This window comes from Phyllopteryx taeniolatus, chromosome 1 (genome assembly GCF_024500385.1).
Source record: "Phyllopteryx taeniolatus isolate TA_2022b chromosome 1, UOR_Ptae_1.2, whole genome shotgun sequence".
Taxonomy (NCBI): Eukaryota; Metazoa; Chordata; class Actinopteri; order Syngnathiformes; family Syngnathidae; genus Phyllopteryx; species Phyllopteryx taeniolatus.
This window is the reverse complement of record NC_084502.1, coordinates 15,828,152-15,842,503: the sequence shown is the minus strand read 5'-3', so window position 1 is coordinate 15,842,503 and position 14,352 is coordinate 15,828,152. Positions and strand designations below refer to the sequence as shown.

Genomic DNA, 14,352 nt, shown 5'->3' with positions numbered 1-14,352 from the left:
TTTGATAAATTGGCACAATGAGGAAAAAAAATCTGCACAAAAATAATTTACCTCTTCCAATAACTTTCATAGTGCTCATACCGAGAAGAAGAAAAAAAAGCTAGCGGCTCAGCCTTTTATGATGTTAATATGCATAATACGCACAATACGCATCCCATAGCTTTGCTAATGTTGTACAATAACCCCGAAAACCTGCTAAATTATGATAACTAAAAAAATACACATTACTTGTATGCATTTATACAGATGTGACAGATCTATTTAGAATGCCAAAACCTGGTGTTTTTTAGGCTGGCAAAAGACAACTCTCACCATAAATCAGTCTTGGAGCCGACAACATCAAACAATTCTCCAATTAATCAATTCTTAAACTAAAGCTAACCCACAGGTGTGGACCATCTTGTGTCTCTGAATCTGTGGGGTAATCGTTAATGTGCCCTGGTTCACGTTCTGCCTGAAGTCCCAAAGATCTCAATCAGTCAATTCAAATCAGTCTTTTTTTTAGCGTTGTGTCGTCGTCTGTGGCGGTTGAAAAAAAGTAACAGGCCTCTTTTGACAAAGTAAGGATTACAAAGTAAAGATGTCTGTTTTGAAATATAGGGACAAAAAGTAAAAAGTTGTCAGCCTTGGAGTTTCACCCCGAGTCTGTGATCATCACTAAGATGAAAATGCATTGTCATACAATGTTTCCGACTGACAGTGTCAGGATAAGAACATAGACAGTGCAGACATTCTCAGGTTACAGGACTCAATTTTTAATCAGATCTCTCAGGTTGCTCCCAGATGATGGGTTGGAACCAGGGGCGGCTTTTGAAATGTGTGGCAGAGGCCGTCCCCCTAACCCCCCAACCCCAAACACTCGACTTTGCTGAAAGGACTTTCAATGTTGCCCCTCACATTTATGAACCGTTTATGATCAGCGAAAATTCACCACCCACCCCCAACCCATTGACGAGTGGCCATCCACTGCCCCCTCCACCACCCACCACCCCTTTGACAGATGGATTTATAATGTCAAAAAGTAGGCACTCCGGTTTCCTCCCAAAAAACATGCTTGGTAGGGTAATGGAAGACTCTAAATTGCCCGTAGGTGTGAAAGTGAGTGCGAATGGTTGTTTGTTTATATGTGTGCCCTGCGATTGGCTGGCAACCAGTTCGGGGTCTACCCCGGCTCCTGCCCGATGATAGCTGGGATTGGCTCCAGCACTCCCGCGACCCTTGTGAGGATAAGCGTCTCAGAAAATGGATGGATGGATGTTATTAGATAATTCAGTTTGAGTCAGTTGTCGTTTTTTAAACTCCTGTTTTTATTTGTATTTCAGTTAACGAAAATGTTTTTTCTATTCTAGTTTCTGTTACTTTGTTCATTTTCTATTAACGATGACTACTAACTATAATAACCTTGACGTGTACATTTGTTTTTATGTTTTAATATTCTTGTGTGCTGTCAATTGATTATGCCAAGAATGTCCCCAGATAAAGCAGGCAAACATTTTTCTTTGTATTTCACTATCTTGTACTCAGACATCGTTCAGAGCTGGGCTGCTTAGCTTGGTGACGTTTGAATCCAATTATGAGTTGCAAATCCACTGGTTGGGCTTCAGCTTTTGGAGGTGGGTGGAGGGGTTGGTTTGGGTTTGGTTTGGGGGTGGGTGAGGGGGGCACAGATTGCGGGATCTACTCATCTACTCACCAGGAGAGACAAATATACTTGATGTAATAATCACAGTAATGATAAAGCAGCTGATAGGAATAGGTCGACTCAGTAAAACGAGATTTTAGAGTTGCCCTCAGGTGTGTGTGTGTGTCCAAGCATCCTCCCCTGCTGCAGGAGGATGGTATGGCCCATGTTGCCTAGGTGAGCTGGACTGCTGAGTGGGAGAGGCCATACCCGCCCAGTTCATTGTGTTCACACAGAGTGGCTGCTTTGACCCTATCTGGACTTGGTGGATTCCACTCACAGGTACTTCCTCTTTCCTTCCGCCATGTTGTGTCTTTCTTTCATCTGCTGTGATAGAATCATGGGCTTTAAAGAGAAGAGGGATTAGATCAGATGGTAGTGTGTGAGTAAGCGATAATAACAGCTAGATAACGCGTGAACATTTAGTGTGAGTGTTTGGTGCTTTGTTTGATTGTGCTTAGAACTGAACAAAAGCAAGAGTGTCAGGTTTGGCAGATGTGTTTAGGACATTATTGTTCTACTCTCAGGCCTTATTTTCTGTTACAACCAACGGCACCCAGATAAGCCCAGCCATGATGACTGTGACACTTTGCTTTGTGTTACTGCATTTGTATGCGTGGTGCCCTTTTGGCCCCTTAGGCTGCATGTTTGGGCCCTGTTGTCAGCAGGGTGTTGAATCAGAGGGGCTCACATGCTCAGGTGACTGAAGTTTAAACATCACTCATCAGGCAATGTTGTGCGACAGATGACAGGATGATGTAGTGACGTTTTGTGCTTTTAAGTGTGCAGAACTCGCAGTCTCCTCCCCTGGTGGAGGACTTTTACAGTGAAGGGAGCTCAGGGTGAAATTGTCTGCTATCTCCACAGGCAAACATTCCTGTTCGGCTGCGCCTGCCTGCCCACAAGGGCACAGAATCAGACGAAAAACAGAAGAACTCTGGCCCGTGAATCACATTTGTCCTGGACTGCACCCCTGTGAGGCTTCACAGGAAATTTGACACACATTTGTTTATGAAAATTGAATCCAGTCTGATTATCTTTGATGGAGTGTTGAGCTACTTTCCCAAATCCTAGATTACAGCAAGGACACTGTGCCGGACAATAACTCCTCCCCTTCTCTCAAATCCCCCTTTATAATCCCTGCAGAGATCTGCCAGCAGCATAAGGTGTGTTGTACTTGTTTGTAGGCCTACATGGCACAGACTCTTGTGTCACACTAGTGTGAAAGTATAACTTCTTTACAGGCTTAGCTGCGGGAAAGTGACATGAACATGCGTCTTAGCCGAGCATTCAGAAAACAAAAAACAGCCATGCGTTAGGTAAGTTTGTTTCTTCACTGTTTGATAAATTGTAGCATTTGAACAATTTGGAGACAGATACCACAAGTTGATCACGTTGAGCTTTGATACACCTCAGTAGCTCTCTGCTTGAATTAGTACTGTCAGAACCACAAGGGTTCTTGGTCAACTGGGTGGACTGTGAACGTGTCATTTTGGAGTGATATCCTAAATCTATGGATCAGTTTTTCTTGGGAAAAAACAGTGTCTCCTCCCCTGAGGGATATCTGAGACCCCCTGACAATGGACTAAAACACATATTTGCATTTGCCTTGTGGACCAGCTTGTTGGGAGGCAACACAACTCGTACTTTGTTCATCACGCTGACATTTGACTGTCAAAGTAGCAACAACTTTACCCAAACTATGGTACAATCTTCTGTCTCAATTCTTCAATACCAACTGTTTGCTTTCTGGAAGATGCAGAAGAGACAGATGGGTTTCAATCTATACGGACATAGATTATAATGTTGTTGTTTTTCCCTCTACATTTCTTTCATGTTACCTTCTGGCTTGCGCTCATTAATGTACAGTATTAGCCTGATTGTTTTAACACCAGGAAAGCTAGGAAATTTTCTACATGCAACCGGAGAATGGCAGGAAAGGAAAATACCTCCTTGCATTCCTCAGTGAAAAGAATGTGCTTACATCATAGCCTGGCAGTGTCAAACTTTTGGATAAGCCTGTTTAACGATTATATTAAAACTTGGACAGCAACAACCAAAAATGTTGTAGTCATGCTGTAAAATTGGTGAAAGAGAATCTTCACATCCCTGCAACAGTAACTTATTTCTCTTGTTCATCCTGACAAGTTTCAGTGGTTTCCAAGCAAACCGCTGTAAGCCTCATTTGACCCACATGACCTCCCTTCCTTTAGTGAAAGTGTGGGCTAGTTCAGTGTTAACTTTAGCGTTCAGAGTTGACAAAAGGCTTCATGGTGTTTGTGACTGGCTTGCTCTTGAGTGTCCGCTTCAATTAAGGCTGATAGGGACATAACCACGGTGTCAATTCACTTGCATGTGTCCGCAGACACACACCCATGGGACTCAGTTGCTTGGTGCAGGACCGCTCTTTAAAAGCTACTGTTTGAACGACTCTTGTGACCTTGCGAATTTCTTGGGATGTCCCGCCACTTGCACTCTGCTTTGACAGATGTTTAGAATTTACATAGCCCCTGCCACCATACTCCAGTTGCACTGCCGGATCCACTACCCTTGTCCTATTATCTTCCCCTCCTGTCAATGCCTTATCCTGTCCCATATTGTCCTGTTCTTCCCTCAACGTGTGTTGCACTACTGTCCCGTATAAAATTCTAATCCAATGTGACATTGTAGCATAACGCTTTGTTTTGTTTATTTTGCTTACAGCTAGCGTCCTGTCTTGTCTTTTAGATTTTTCTCTCAGTCCTTTGCTTTTTTCTTTTCTGTCAATCCCCTTTAAAACCTCATTCAATCCGAGTGAAATTTTCAATAAATATCTGTCATAATGCAAACAACCACAGTGGCACTATAAAAATTTATTTTTTTTAAAATCCCCTGTTGCACTGAAAAACTATTCCAGCATAAATGACCTAGCAGCCGAACAGGACTGGTTTAACAAAACAAAAAATAAAAAATTTAAAAAAACAAAGAGAGAGAGAGAGAGAGAGAGAGAGAAAGAGAGAGAGAGAGAGAGGCGCACAACCAGGGGAATTTGTTACTGTGTCTATAGTGAGCTCACACATCCAAATGCTTCAGGATAATAATTGCTGTTGGGAAATCATTCTCTCTTTTTCCCTTTTCTCTTTCCTTGCTCGCCATTATCAGGGGTAAAATGGTTGATGTTGTATCACCACACACCATGCCATCGGAAAGCAAGGTTCTTGTGGCAAGGTGCTTTCTCACCAAGATTTTGCAAAGCTCTATGAGGTACAATTACATACAGTAGCTAGCCCCCTCGGCTCACATAGCGCTCTGGGCTGAAGGATGGATGATGTATTCTCCATTGTCCTGCTTCACTAGTTTTTATATACTTAGTCCATTCCTTGTCTGTCGTTACTGCGCAAGTGAATTTGACATTTTTGTACTTTATCACAAAAATGATAAACCGTCATGTCTTTGTTTTGCAACATGCAACCTAGGAAGAATCGCTTCAAAGGGTATGTGAGACCAAAATATATGGTGTTATACTTAGTGAAGGTAAATACTCCAATGTGTCATATTGTTATGGTCATATAGCCATGTTGATAATGATATGTATTCCATATATTTTAATCATGTTCTGGAAGACAAACAAGAAGCTCCATAATTACACCTTGTAGTGGTGCATTCTTAAATGTGCAGCAATTATGACAGGATTTGGAAGAAGATAAATGGTTTCTTGACTTTCGGCTTGACAGGAAGAATGATCAGAGCTCCTGGCCTCATTCCTGGCACTCCTCTAAGCTGACAGAGGAGGGGTTCCAGCCCCTTGGCAGAGAAACCACCCCAGTGTCGGTGTGGCAACAAAAAGAAGCAAGGTGAGCCTCACTTGTTAGTATGCAAGAGATTCTGTAGCTTATTTTAAAACTCAACAACTCAAAGTAATTGTTATGGTGACAATGGTGGTGGTTACGATGGTGCTGTAACCCTAAATTTTCATCTGACCTTACCAGACTCAAAGAGTCACCCTGTCAAAAAGACCACAATAACCAGCATCTGCTAACTGGCCATCTCAGCTCAATGAGCCACATGGAGAAACTGGGGCATCTTGCTCCTCCTTTCCCACCACATCGTGCTTCCCTGACTAAATACACGAGCAGCAGCGAGCCTCCCAGTGGTACAGAAAGCAAAAGAGACACATTTAGCTGTTTCTCCAGTGGCTCCAACACTCTGGTTCTAGACTCAAGCTCACTTGGCAGGAAGGGAACCAGGATGGATAACATTTTTTTCAAGGGTGTTCAGGATGAAGGGCCCTTGACAGTGGCGCGCCCAGAGTACTTGCAGACTCCTTGCCAGGAGGGGTTATGGTTGGACGAGCAGAACTCCTCATGGATGTCAAGTAGATTTAGGCCCAGCGTTGGTTCAGTGTGGAAGGTACCAGAAAAGAAGAAGCCCAAGTCTCCTCCACCTCCCTTAAAGCGCAATGACAGTTGTGTTGCCACAAGGGTGTTTCCATACTCTGAGCGATCTGAAAAAAATCCAAACACTCATCGCAGGTCAGTTGAAAAGCTGGTTGAAGGGAAAATATCTCACCCAGAAAAAAACACCAAGTCCAGATATAGCGTTACCTCACTGTCAGACAAAGACTTTCTTCATCCCAGCAGAGTAGGTGAACACAACGAACTACACCCAAACAAACATTTTTCATTGTCTAGCAATGATGTCAGACAATCTCAGTACACCAACAGACCTTACCATTTGAAACAGTACAGTGATGAGAGCCCCTTGTATCTCCAGACAAGCCTAGCTCCTCACATTCAGAGTGTTGGAAGTTACTATCGCAGTTTACAGGATCTGCCAATGAAGGCCTCCAGCGGTAAATTGGTCTGTTGTTCTTCAGCCTCCAGGGCTGCCACAAACCTAGAAAATGACACTTACTCTGGTCCGGTAAACAAAAAAGGAAACCATCAGATGGCCCACACAGAAAATAAAGGGCACAATGGTCTTCTGAAAAATGTCCTTCTGCTTGACGCCCAAAGCTCTGAATGCTCTCACTACTGTGACCCAGAGGAGGCCACAGAGAAAAGTGAAAGACATATTAACAAACAAAGAATTTTCCCAGCTCATCAAAGTAGTAATCACAAGATAGGTCTTTCAAGGCTCCATGACCCCTGGGTGCCACAACAGCACCACCGAATATCCCCCTTAGAAACACCAATGCTTCATTCACTGACAAATGAAAGTAGAATTGAAATGGGAGTTAAACCAACAAGTATTGTGTCATCCCAGAATGTCTGCGACTCCATGGTCGCCAGTGTTGGGAAATCCAGTCGGCGTGGTGACCGTTATGCCACTACACTACGGAATGAAGTGCAGCAGAAGCGAGCTCAGCTGCAAAAAAGCTGTAGTGCTGCAACGCTGACTTGCGATGTCCAGGAGGAGGACCCTGCAGAGTGGAAATATGCAGAGCCTTCTTCATCATGCAGCATCTCCTCCACAAATACCTACAAAGACAATCTGAAAGAGGTGCAGGCCAGGGTCCTACAGGCTACCTCTTTTCAGAGACGCGATCTAGAACCCCTTGGAGCAGAGGCACCAGTGCTTAAAAACTCTAATGAACGCATTAGAGGACGTAAGCATTTTCCCTTGGCCAAACGTATGCATTCCTTCTCAGAACCTGACATGATCGATCTGGTAGGAGTGGACAGAGAGGATCAAGAAAAAGCTTTTGACCAAATGACCTTCTTTGAGCCCAAGCCAGCATTTTCAAAACCATTTAGGCCAGATTCAACATCCAATACAGATTTGAATCCAAGTGGAGGTAAGGCAATTGAAACCAAAGTGACAAGTATGTCAGGGGAGGCTCAGGAGACTTATCGGTCAGTAGAAACCAACTGTCTCAGCCCCCCAGGGGAGAAGGTCCTACTGGAGCAACAGAAGCTTGGAACCTTTGCTGAGTACCAAGCCACGTGGAACAAACAGAAGAGGACATCTGAAGCCAAGATTCAAGGCAGGTACTACTCAGCAGAAAACATCTTGGAAACTGAAGCTGAGGAGAAGGCAGTGTCCTTTCATGAGAGATCCAGATCTTCTCCCTCTGCAGATTTCTGTACTCAGGTGAGCCAAGGATTTAAGTTCTTTTGCATGATTATTTTAATGAAGATTCACAGTTTAGATTCATTTTTTTGCTGAATAACGCTAAAACTTAAATTTATTTTGTAGAATATTCCATCCCTGTGGAGAGATCCTCAAAAGAAGCAGAGCAATGACCCTGCAAGGTAAGATTAGAGAATATTTCTTTAGTGATGAAAGAGGGAGAACATCATCAACTAAAACAATACAATAATAATTAAGTACATGTTTTCAGAGTGCAGGGGGAACCCAGAGAAACCAATTTTAAAAAAAAACTTTTATCAACATTGTTCCAAGAATCAAGCATTTTGACAATTCTTCAAATAATTAAATATAGAATTTCTTTAAATTAAAAGGACAAAGAGCCCAAGTTTCTAGGCTGTATGTCTGAATGTCTTCTTCTCCATTTGACTACTAGAAACGATTCTCCAGTCTCCAGCTTCACTGACCAGCAGCCTGGTCCAGATGCTGTCAACCCAACCTTTGCAGTCTCCTCTGGTCCTTGTAGCCTGGGCCCTCTCCTTGGCTTCCAGCTCCCAGCCCAGCCTTTACAAGCCAATGCTGTCTCACCATCCAGGCCCCATTTAGGCCCAGAAACAACTTGCTTGTCCCAGGATTTCCTTTCAGCAAAACTTGCAGACCCAGTGATGCTTCATCCCCTTTCCAGTTTGGACACCACCACGAAGGGCCCGACCCCTCCTGGCTCTCCGCGCACGATGCCTCAATCGGACAGGAGCACAGGAGATGTAGAAAGCAAGAAGGAGCAGATAGCATCTTCCTCCTCTTCGTCTCATCTTGCAATGAAGCTCCCTCACTCTCCCTCGCCACATAGTCACACTTTGCGGCTGATGGACAAACAGCTGGCTTTGTCCATGCAGGAGGATTCACCTCTCTGGTAAGAGGCTTATTTGAAGTGCTTCAAGTCTGCAACATCTATTTGGCTTCTTGTTACCTAATAGTTTGCTGTTCTAGTAATACCAACTTCAGTTGAAGAAAAAGATATTTAATTGCCCAGTACCAAATTTCTGCACAAGCTTTTTGAAAATGTTGGGATTGTGTTGCTTTTCAGGTCTGAAAATGACTCTAAGCTCTCAAAAACTGTGATGAACGTTAACAGGTCAGGGAGAAAAGTTCTTGGGGTGGTCCCAACTAACCCATCTCAGAGCTGCAATACCTCTGGCATCATGAAACCAAGCTCCGACATCATCTCGGTGGATGCCAGTGAGATGTGGCCCTCCTCAGTATTCAATGTCTGCAGACAGCAGCCTACTAAGGACCTGGGACCTGAATCGCAACAGTTCAGAGTCAAAGATAGCATTTCCGAGTCAAACCTAACAGGACAAGGAGACGCCAAGACAGAGCAGCTGGTCAGGGACATCTTGGTCAAAGATAAATCCCTGATGGAGATCTTACATCAGAGTGGAAGGAAGACTACAATGGATTTGATGGAGGGACTATTTCTCCAAGAGAAACAGATCTTGGAGGGGGTCCAGCAACGCAGGAGACCCTCCAGTGGTTCCAAGCTGCCCAGCACAAGCAGGTTTGTCTAATGCCCGCCGCACATGGAGCAATGCAAGTGAACAAGACTGAACTTTCTATGTACCTGTGGCTAAAAACCAAAGCGTGGAGCCTCTGTCTCTGAAAGACACATGTGTTGTCAATTAATGAAGCTATCGGCCAAACAACCTCTCAAATATCCAGACTCTCTACTTTAAGCCCATTTCCTCTTTGTATGATTAGAATGTACGTGGTGCATCAAAACATTGTTTCCTAATGAGAAAACCAGGCTTTGCAATTATTTTGTTGAAACAAGTTGGTAGGTTTGTGAGGGTAACTCACCAGGTGTGCATGGGTGAGTCACGAACTGTAATTTGTTTGCGATTGTCCAGTGCCCACAAGTTTAGCCACATCGCGATATAATTAATGAATATTGCGATATCGATATTGCAATATTTAATATGCCCGGAAAGAAATTATATTTTCATTATCTAATGAACTTAATCCATTCATTTAATGTGGCAAAAATAAGCTATATGTAGTCTCCCAGATCTCAGACGTGTTATTCATTTTAGGCACAAGTTGTTTGTTGTTTTCGCCCTCGTACATTTCCTCTTCTTTGGTGTCTGCCATTCTTCCTCTGCCCTGCTGCTGAGATTCTCACTTTACGCCTATGAGTCCGCTCTAGCCAACAGGAGACCAGTATGGAGGGGTGCACATTTTAACTCAGATAAATGTCACACACGTGCAACAAAGCATACAATAGCGTCTTTGCTATATGCATATTGGACGTGCCAACATCGCAATGACAATATAGTTTCGATATATTGTGCAGCATCACTTTCTTTTTCTCTAAAGTGTGTGTGTGTGTGTGTGTGTGTACATGCGTGCACACGCGTGTGTACGTGTGTGTGTGTGTGTGTGTGTATGTATGTGTGCTGTTAGGAGGGATGAGGAGGATGTCTCTACAGCAGATTCGCTGGTTCCCAGCTCCTCCTACTACAACACATCAGCTCCAAAAGCTGAGCTCCTCATTAAGATGAAGGACATGCAGGAGCAATTGCTGGAACAAGACTCTGAGGATGAGGTGGATGTGGACTTGGCCAGTAAAAAGGTTTCACTTCTTTACAAAGCATGATCTTAAAGCAATGCTTCTCAACTTTCATTGAGCCAAGGCATGTTTACAGAAAAAAAATTCTCACCGCACACCACCAAACAAAAATGTCACATAAAAATTGAGGCACAAGTTAATTATGTAGTGTAATGTGTCTAGTGGAAGAGCATTTATTTGTTCATATACATCAGAGAGACATTATTTGTGGTAAATGAGTAATTTTCAGACCAATTAGGTAAAATTTAATTATTTCCAGCGGCACACTGGTTGAGAATCACTGCCTTAAAGAAGTCATCTTTAAGATAAGTGAGTTCTTTCTGGAATCTCTCCAGCAGGAGCTGATCTCAAGCCTGGCCAAGAAGCTGGAGGTGCTACGGGAGGCACGACGAAGCCTACAGGAGGATGTAGAGGACAACGAGGCTTTGGGTAGCGAGGTGGAGACAACCGTGCAGCGCTTTTGCCTGGCCAACCAGCTGGACAAGTTCCGAATGTTTGTGGGCGACTTGGACAAAGTCGTGAGCCTGCTGCTGTCACTGTCGGGTCGTTTGGCGCGGGTGGAGAACGCGCTCAACGGTCTGGAAGATGGAGCGCCCCCGGAGGAGAAGGTAGCTACTCGTATAAAGTACCTGAAAGTGACTTACTTCTAAGTACAAGCACGGGTATCTTAACAGGAAAAACCTTTGGTAAGTCACCATGTGTAATACTGTATGTATGTAACAAATATGTTCATATACCTATATATCAAAATGGACGTGATACACGAATCAAATGAGCCCTAGTTTGTAAGAATCGGATAAGGATTAAGGATTTTATGTCACTTTTTATGTCGCAAATTGCCCCAGAAATCCATGTAAATCAATAGGAAACGTGTGACTGAAAGCTTGACTCTTTGGTAGAAAAATGCCCGGATGTTTGTTATTAGTTGAGATGAAAATGTGTGGTCAAACTGACAGAAAGCGCATCGTCAGATTTACTTCAAACTTCACAGAAAACAAGAATAATAATAGTGAATCACCACAGGCAGGACTATACTTCCGCTTTACGCCCCGTGCTTCAGGCATTTTGTCAACAAACAATTGCTTATGATTTTATTTTGCAGTAACTAGTAACGAATTAAGTAGTATTTTATTTAGTAAATGTAGGGCAGGCAGTAAATAAGATAATTGTCAGAACGATAAATAACGAAGTAAAGCACAAATTCGAGAGAAAAAAAATGACAGTGATGTAGTACAGTATTTGTACTCGTTTACAGCACAATACTGCCAGAGGTGTTTCCTGACCTCGTGGGGACCTTTCACAAGAAAGACCATGGAAGCGCCCATAAAAAACAAAAACGAGTGTGCTGTGTGCTGTTGACCAATATCAGCAGTCTCTGAGGCAATCCATACCCTACTAGCCACCAGCCATCAATAGCTGGTAAAGGGCCCTGGGTTTTCAACATGTTGTCTTCGGAGTGTCTAAAGCGGTGCCGTTGTTTTGTCATTGATATATGGGCCACTGTCAGACATCTTTCGGGGTCCCCTTCAGCTCGGGGGCCCAGGTTACAACCTTGGTTGCTGCCCTTTTGAGAAGTCTCTGAAGACTGGTTACGTTTGTCTCTAAATTGCCCTGTTAAGGTGACAGATGTCTCTTCTCCCCTCTTATCAGCGCACCCTGACTGAGAAGCGCAAACTGCTAATGCGGCAGTATGAGGATGCCAAAGAGCTGAAGGACAACTTGGACCGACGGGAGCGTCTGGTGTCCTCTATAATGGAGGCCCACTTGGACCCTGAACGCCTGGACGACTATCGGCATTTTGTCAAGATGAAGTCCGCCCTCATCATCGAGCAGCGCAAACTTGAGGACAAAATCAAGCTGGGTGAGGAGCAGCTTAAGTGCCTACTGGACAGTCTGCCACTACAGCAGAGGTCACAGTTTTAATACCCCCGTCCTGGAACCAAACCCAGCCCCAGAGTGAAAGAAGAAGCTCTTCACTGGCCTCTGGACTGGTTACACTCTTTTAACTGGTTACGCTGTCACTGGCTGTGTATCCCATGAAGGATTTCTTTTGCACATGATGTGTCATGCTGTTATGCACGTACTGTATATCACAGTGCTCAATATTACAGAATCAATGCACTTCTAGTCCTATGACTTCAATGGGATTATTGATTTAAATCTCTTTTGACATTCATCTCTCAAGATGGAAGGCTGGATCGAAAACACTGAAAATTGAAATATTCCCCAAAATCATACTTTTCAGTTTGATGGATGCCGATAGGAGATAAATGCCTGCTAAATGAGAAATGATGCTTTGCATCTCCTAGGTAATTGATGGTGTAAATCATATCTATATGGCTGCATCTAGCTGGGAAAGCAAGCCAGAAACTGGACACAAGTGTCTTTGTGAATCGTGCAGCCAAAATACACAGAAACAAAAAACTGGTTTATTCTCCAATGTCCATGTCAGTATTGATATGCTTATCTCCAAGTTGCAAAATCACTGCCTGGGTTTGTATTTGGTATTTTGTTCTCATTTGTTACATATTCTTTAAAGTCTCGGCGGAGACACAATGCCACAAAAGAAGTTATTTGGGATTTTTTTTTTTTGCTTTTGTAATCTCTTAAAATGCATGATGTTTGTTGTTTTCTATTCAGTAGAAGACTTAAGACATCTAGGTGGTTTCTACTGACAAACAGGTGTTTACTGAGGTGTGACACTGATTTAAAAGTCTCCAACGGGATACAGTATCCCTTGTCTGGTGCTTAACCAGGAATTGTATACAATATCTGTCCATTGGCATTCTTAAGCCACACCTCATGTGCACCCTTTCACCGGGGCAAATGCAATAAAAGATCAGGTGATCACTTCTTTTTGTTTCCTGTTGTCCACTCCATTTAGAAAGATGTTTGTCACGGAAAAGACAACAGTAGAGTGCTGATTATGACTAATGCCAATTTGAACAAAAGCACAATAAAAGTAGGCGCTGTCAATCATTTACAGCCAACGCCATTGCGGGAAACAATCAGAGTTACTGGGATAAGGTCGAGGAAGTGTGAATACAAACCACAAAGAAGGATTCACTGAGCCTGGAGACGTTCCACAGGTGCGTGACTCTAAAATAGCTGACTGGATTCATGTGTGGGGGCATCGGTTACAACACTGAGGTGACTGATTAAATCGGGGGTGTCCATACTTTGTTCTCCAAGGGCCGTGTGCAGGAAAAACGAAGGCTGCAAGGGTCACTTTGACATTCTTCACCTTTAATTTACTGAACAATAAACCAATCCATCAGTGTAGGTAAATATATATATATAGCGAAAAACTTTTAAAATTGCATCTTTCTGTTAAAGGGGAGAACACCAGAGCCAAAACAGGAGCAATCTGTAGAAAGCTGACAGTATTTATTGGGGTGTGTGTTTACTGCATTACGATAATTTGTGTGATATGTTTCACAAATAGAACACGGAGGGACAATTGTGTTTGACAGTATTTACTGTACTTCTGGAACTGATTTATTATTATTTGACCTTCTATGACAATTTTAATAGTTGTTTTTTTTTATTCTTTTCATATCAAGAAAAACCAATTTATTATTAGTATTTGTAGTAGTAGGAGTAGTAGAAGTTGTTATGGGAGTCACGTCTGTGGAGGATGTAGGTGTCACAAGCCCCATACTTTATCAGCACCCACACTTTTTGCACTGACCCCTCACCCCCAACCTTTTTTTCTTAAAATAACTTCACAGGCAGTGTCAAATGTGTTGTTTTTTTTGTATGCCACAGGCCTAAAAAAACCCAATCCAATCCAAAAATCCTCCAATGGCTCCCTGGCCGTAGTTTGGATACTACTGGATTAACATGTTGGTTGTAGTTTGGATACCCCTAGATTAAAATGTTAGTCCAGGATTTACTTTCCTCATTCTTCTGTGTGTGTTCATCATCTCATGCTGGAGTCCAAGAGATGGAGCATAACGAAAGATTCCGGTGGAAG

The 14,352-nt window shown here is 43.1% G+C and overlaps 1 protein-coding gene across 15 annotated transcripts; it reads left to right on the top strand.

Moving 5' to 3' along the window:
* The first annotated feature begins 1,695 nt into the window (after positions 1–1,695).
* On the top strand, positions 1,696–13,230 carry LOC133478759 (protein Shroom2-like). Of its 15 annotated transcripts, XM_061775268.1 has the most exons (14): positions 1,696–1,963; positions 2,549–2,656; positions 2,756–2,847; positions 2,926–3,000; positions 4,823–4,924; positions 5,137–5,154; positions 5,395–5,514; positions 5,650–7,753; positions 7,859–7,914; positions 8,187–8,663; positions 8,838–9,308; positions 10,211–10,379; positions 10,712–10,984; positions 12,027–13,230. In XM_061775268.1, the coding sequence occupies exons 5-14, from the start codon at positions 4,830–4,832 to the stop codon at positions 12,297–12,299; spliced, it is 4,056 nt and encodes a 1,351-aa protein (XP_061631252.1). In that variant the 5' UTR covers positions 1,696–1,963; positions 2,549–2,656; positions 2,756–2,847; positions 2,926–3,000; positions 4,823–4,829; the 3' UTR covers positions 12,300–13,230. The 15 variants fall into 15 exon arrangements, with proteins under 15 accessions (XP_061631252.1, XP_061631260.1, XP_061631259.1 ...); XM_061775276.1 differs by having other exon boundaries at positions 2,549–2,847; positions 8,886–9,308; XM_061775275.1 differs by having other exon boundaries at positions 2,549–2,847; positions 10,715–10,984.
* Positions 13,231–14,352: the final 1,122 nt, after the last annotated feature.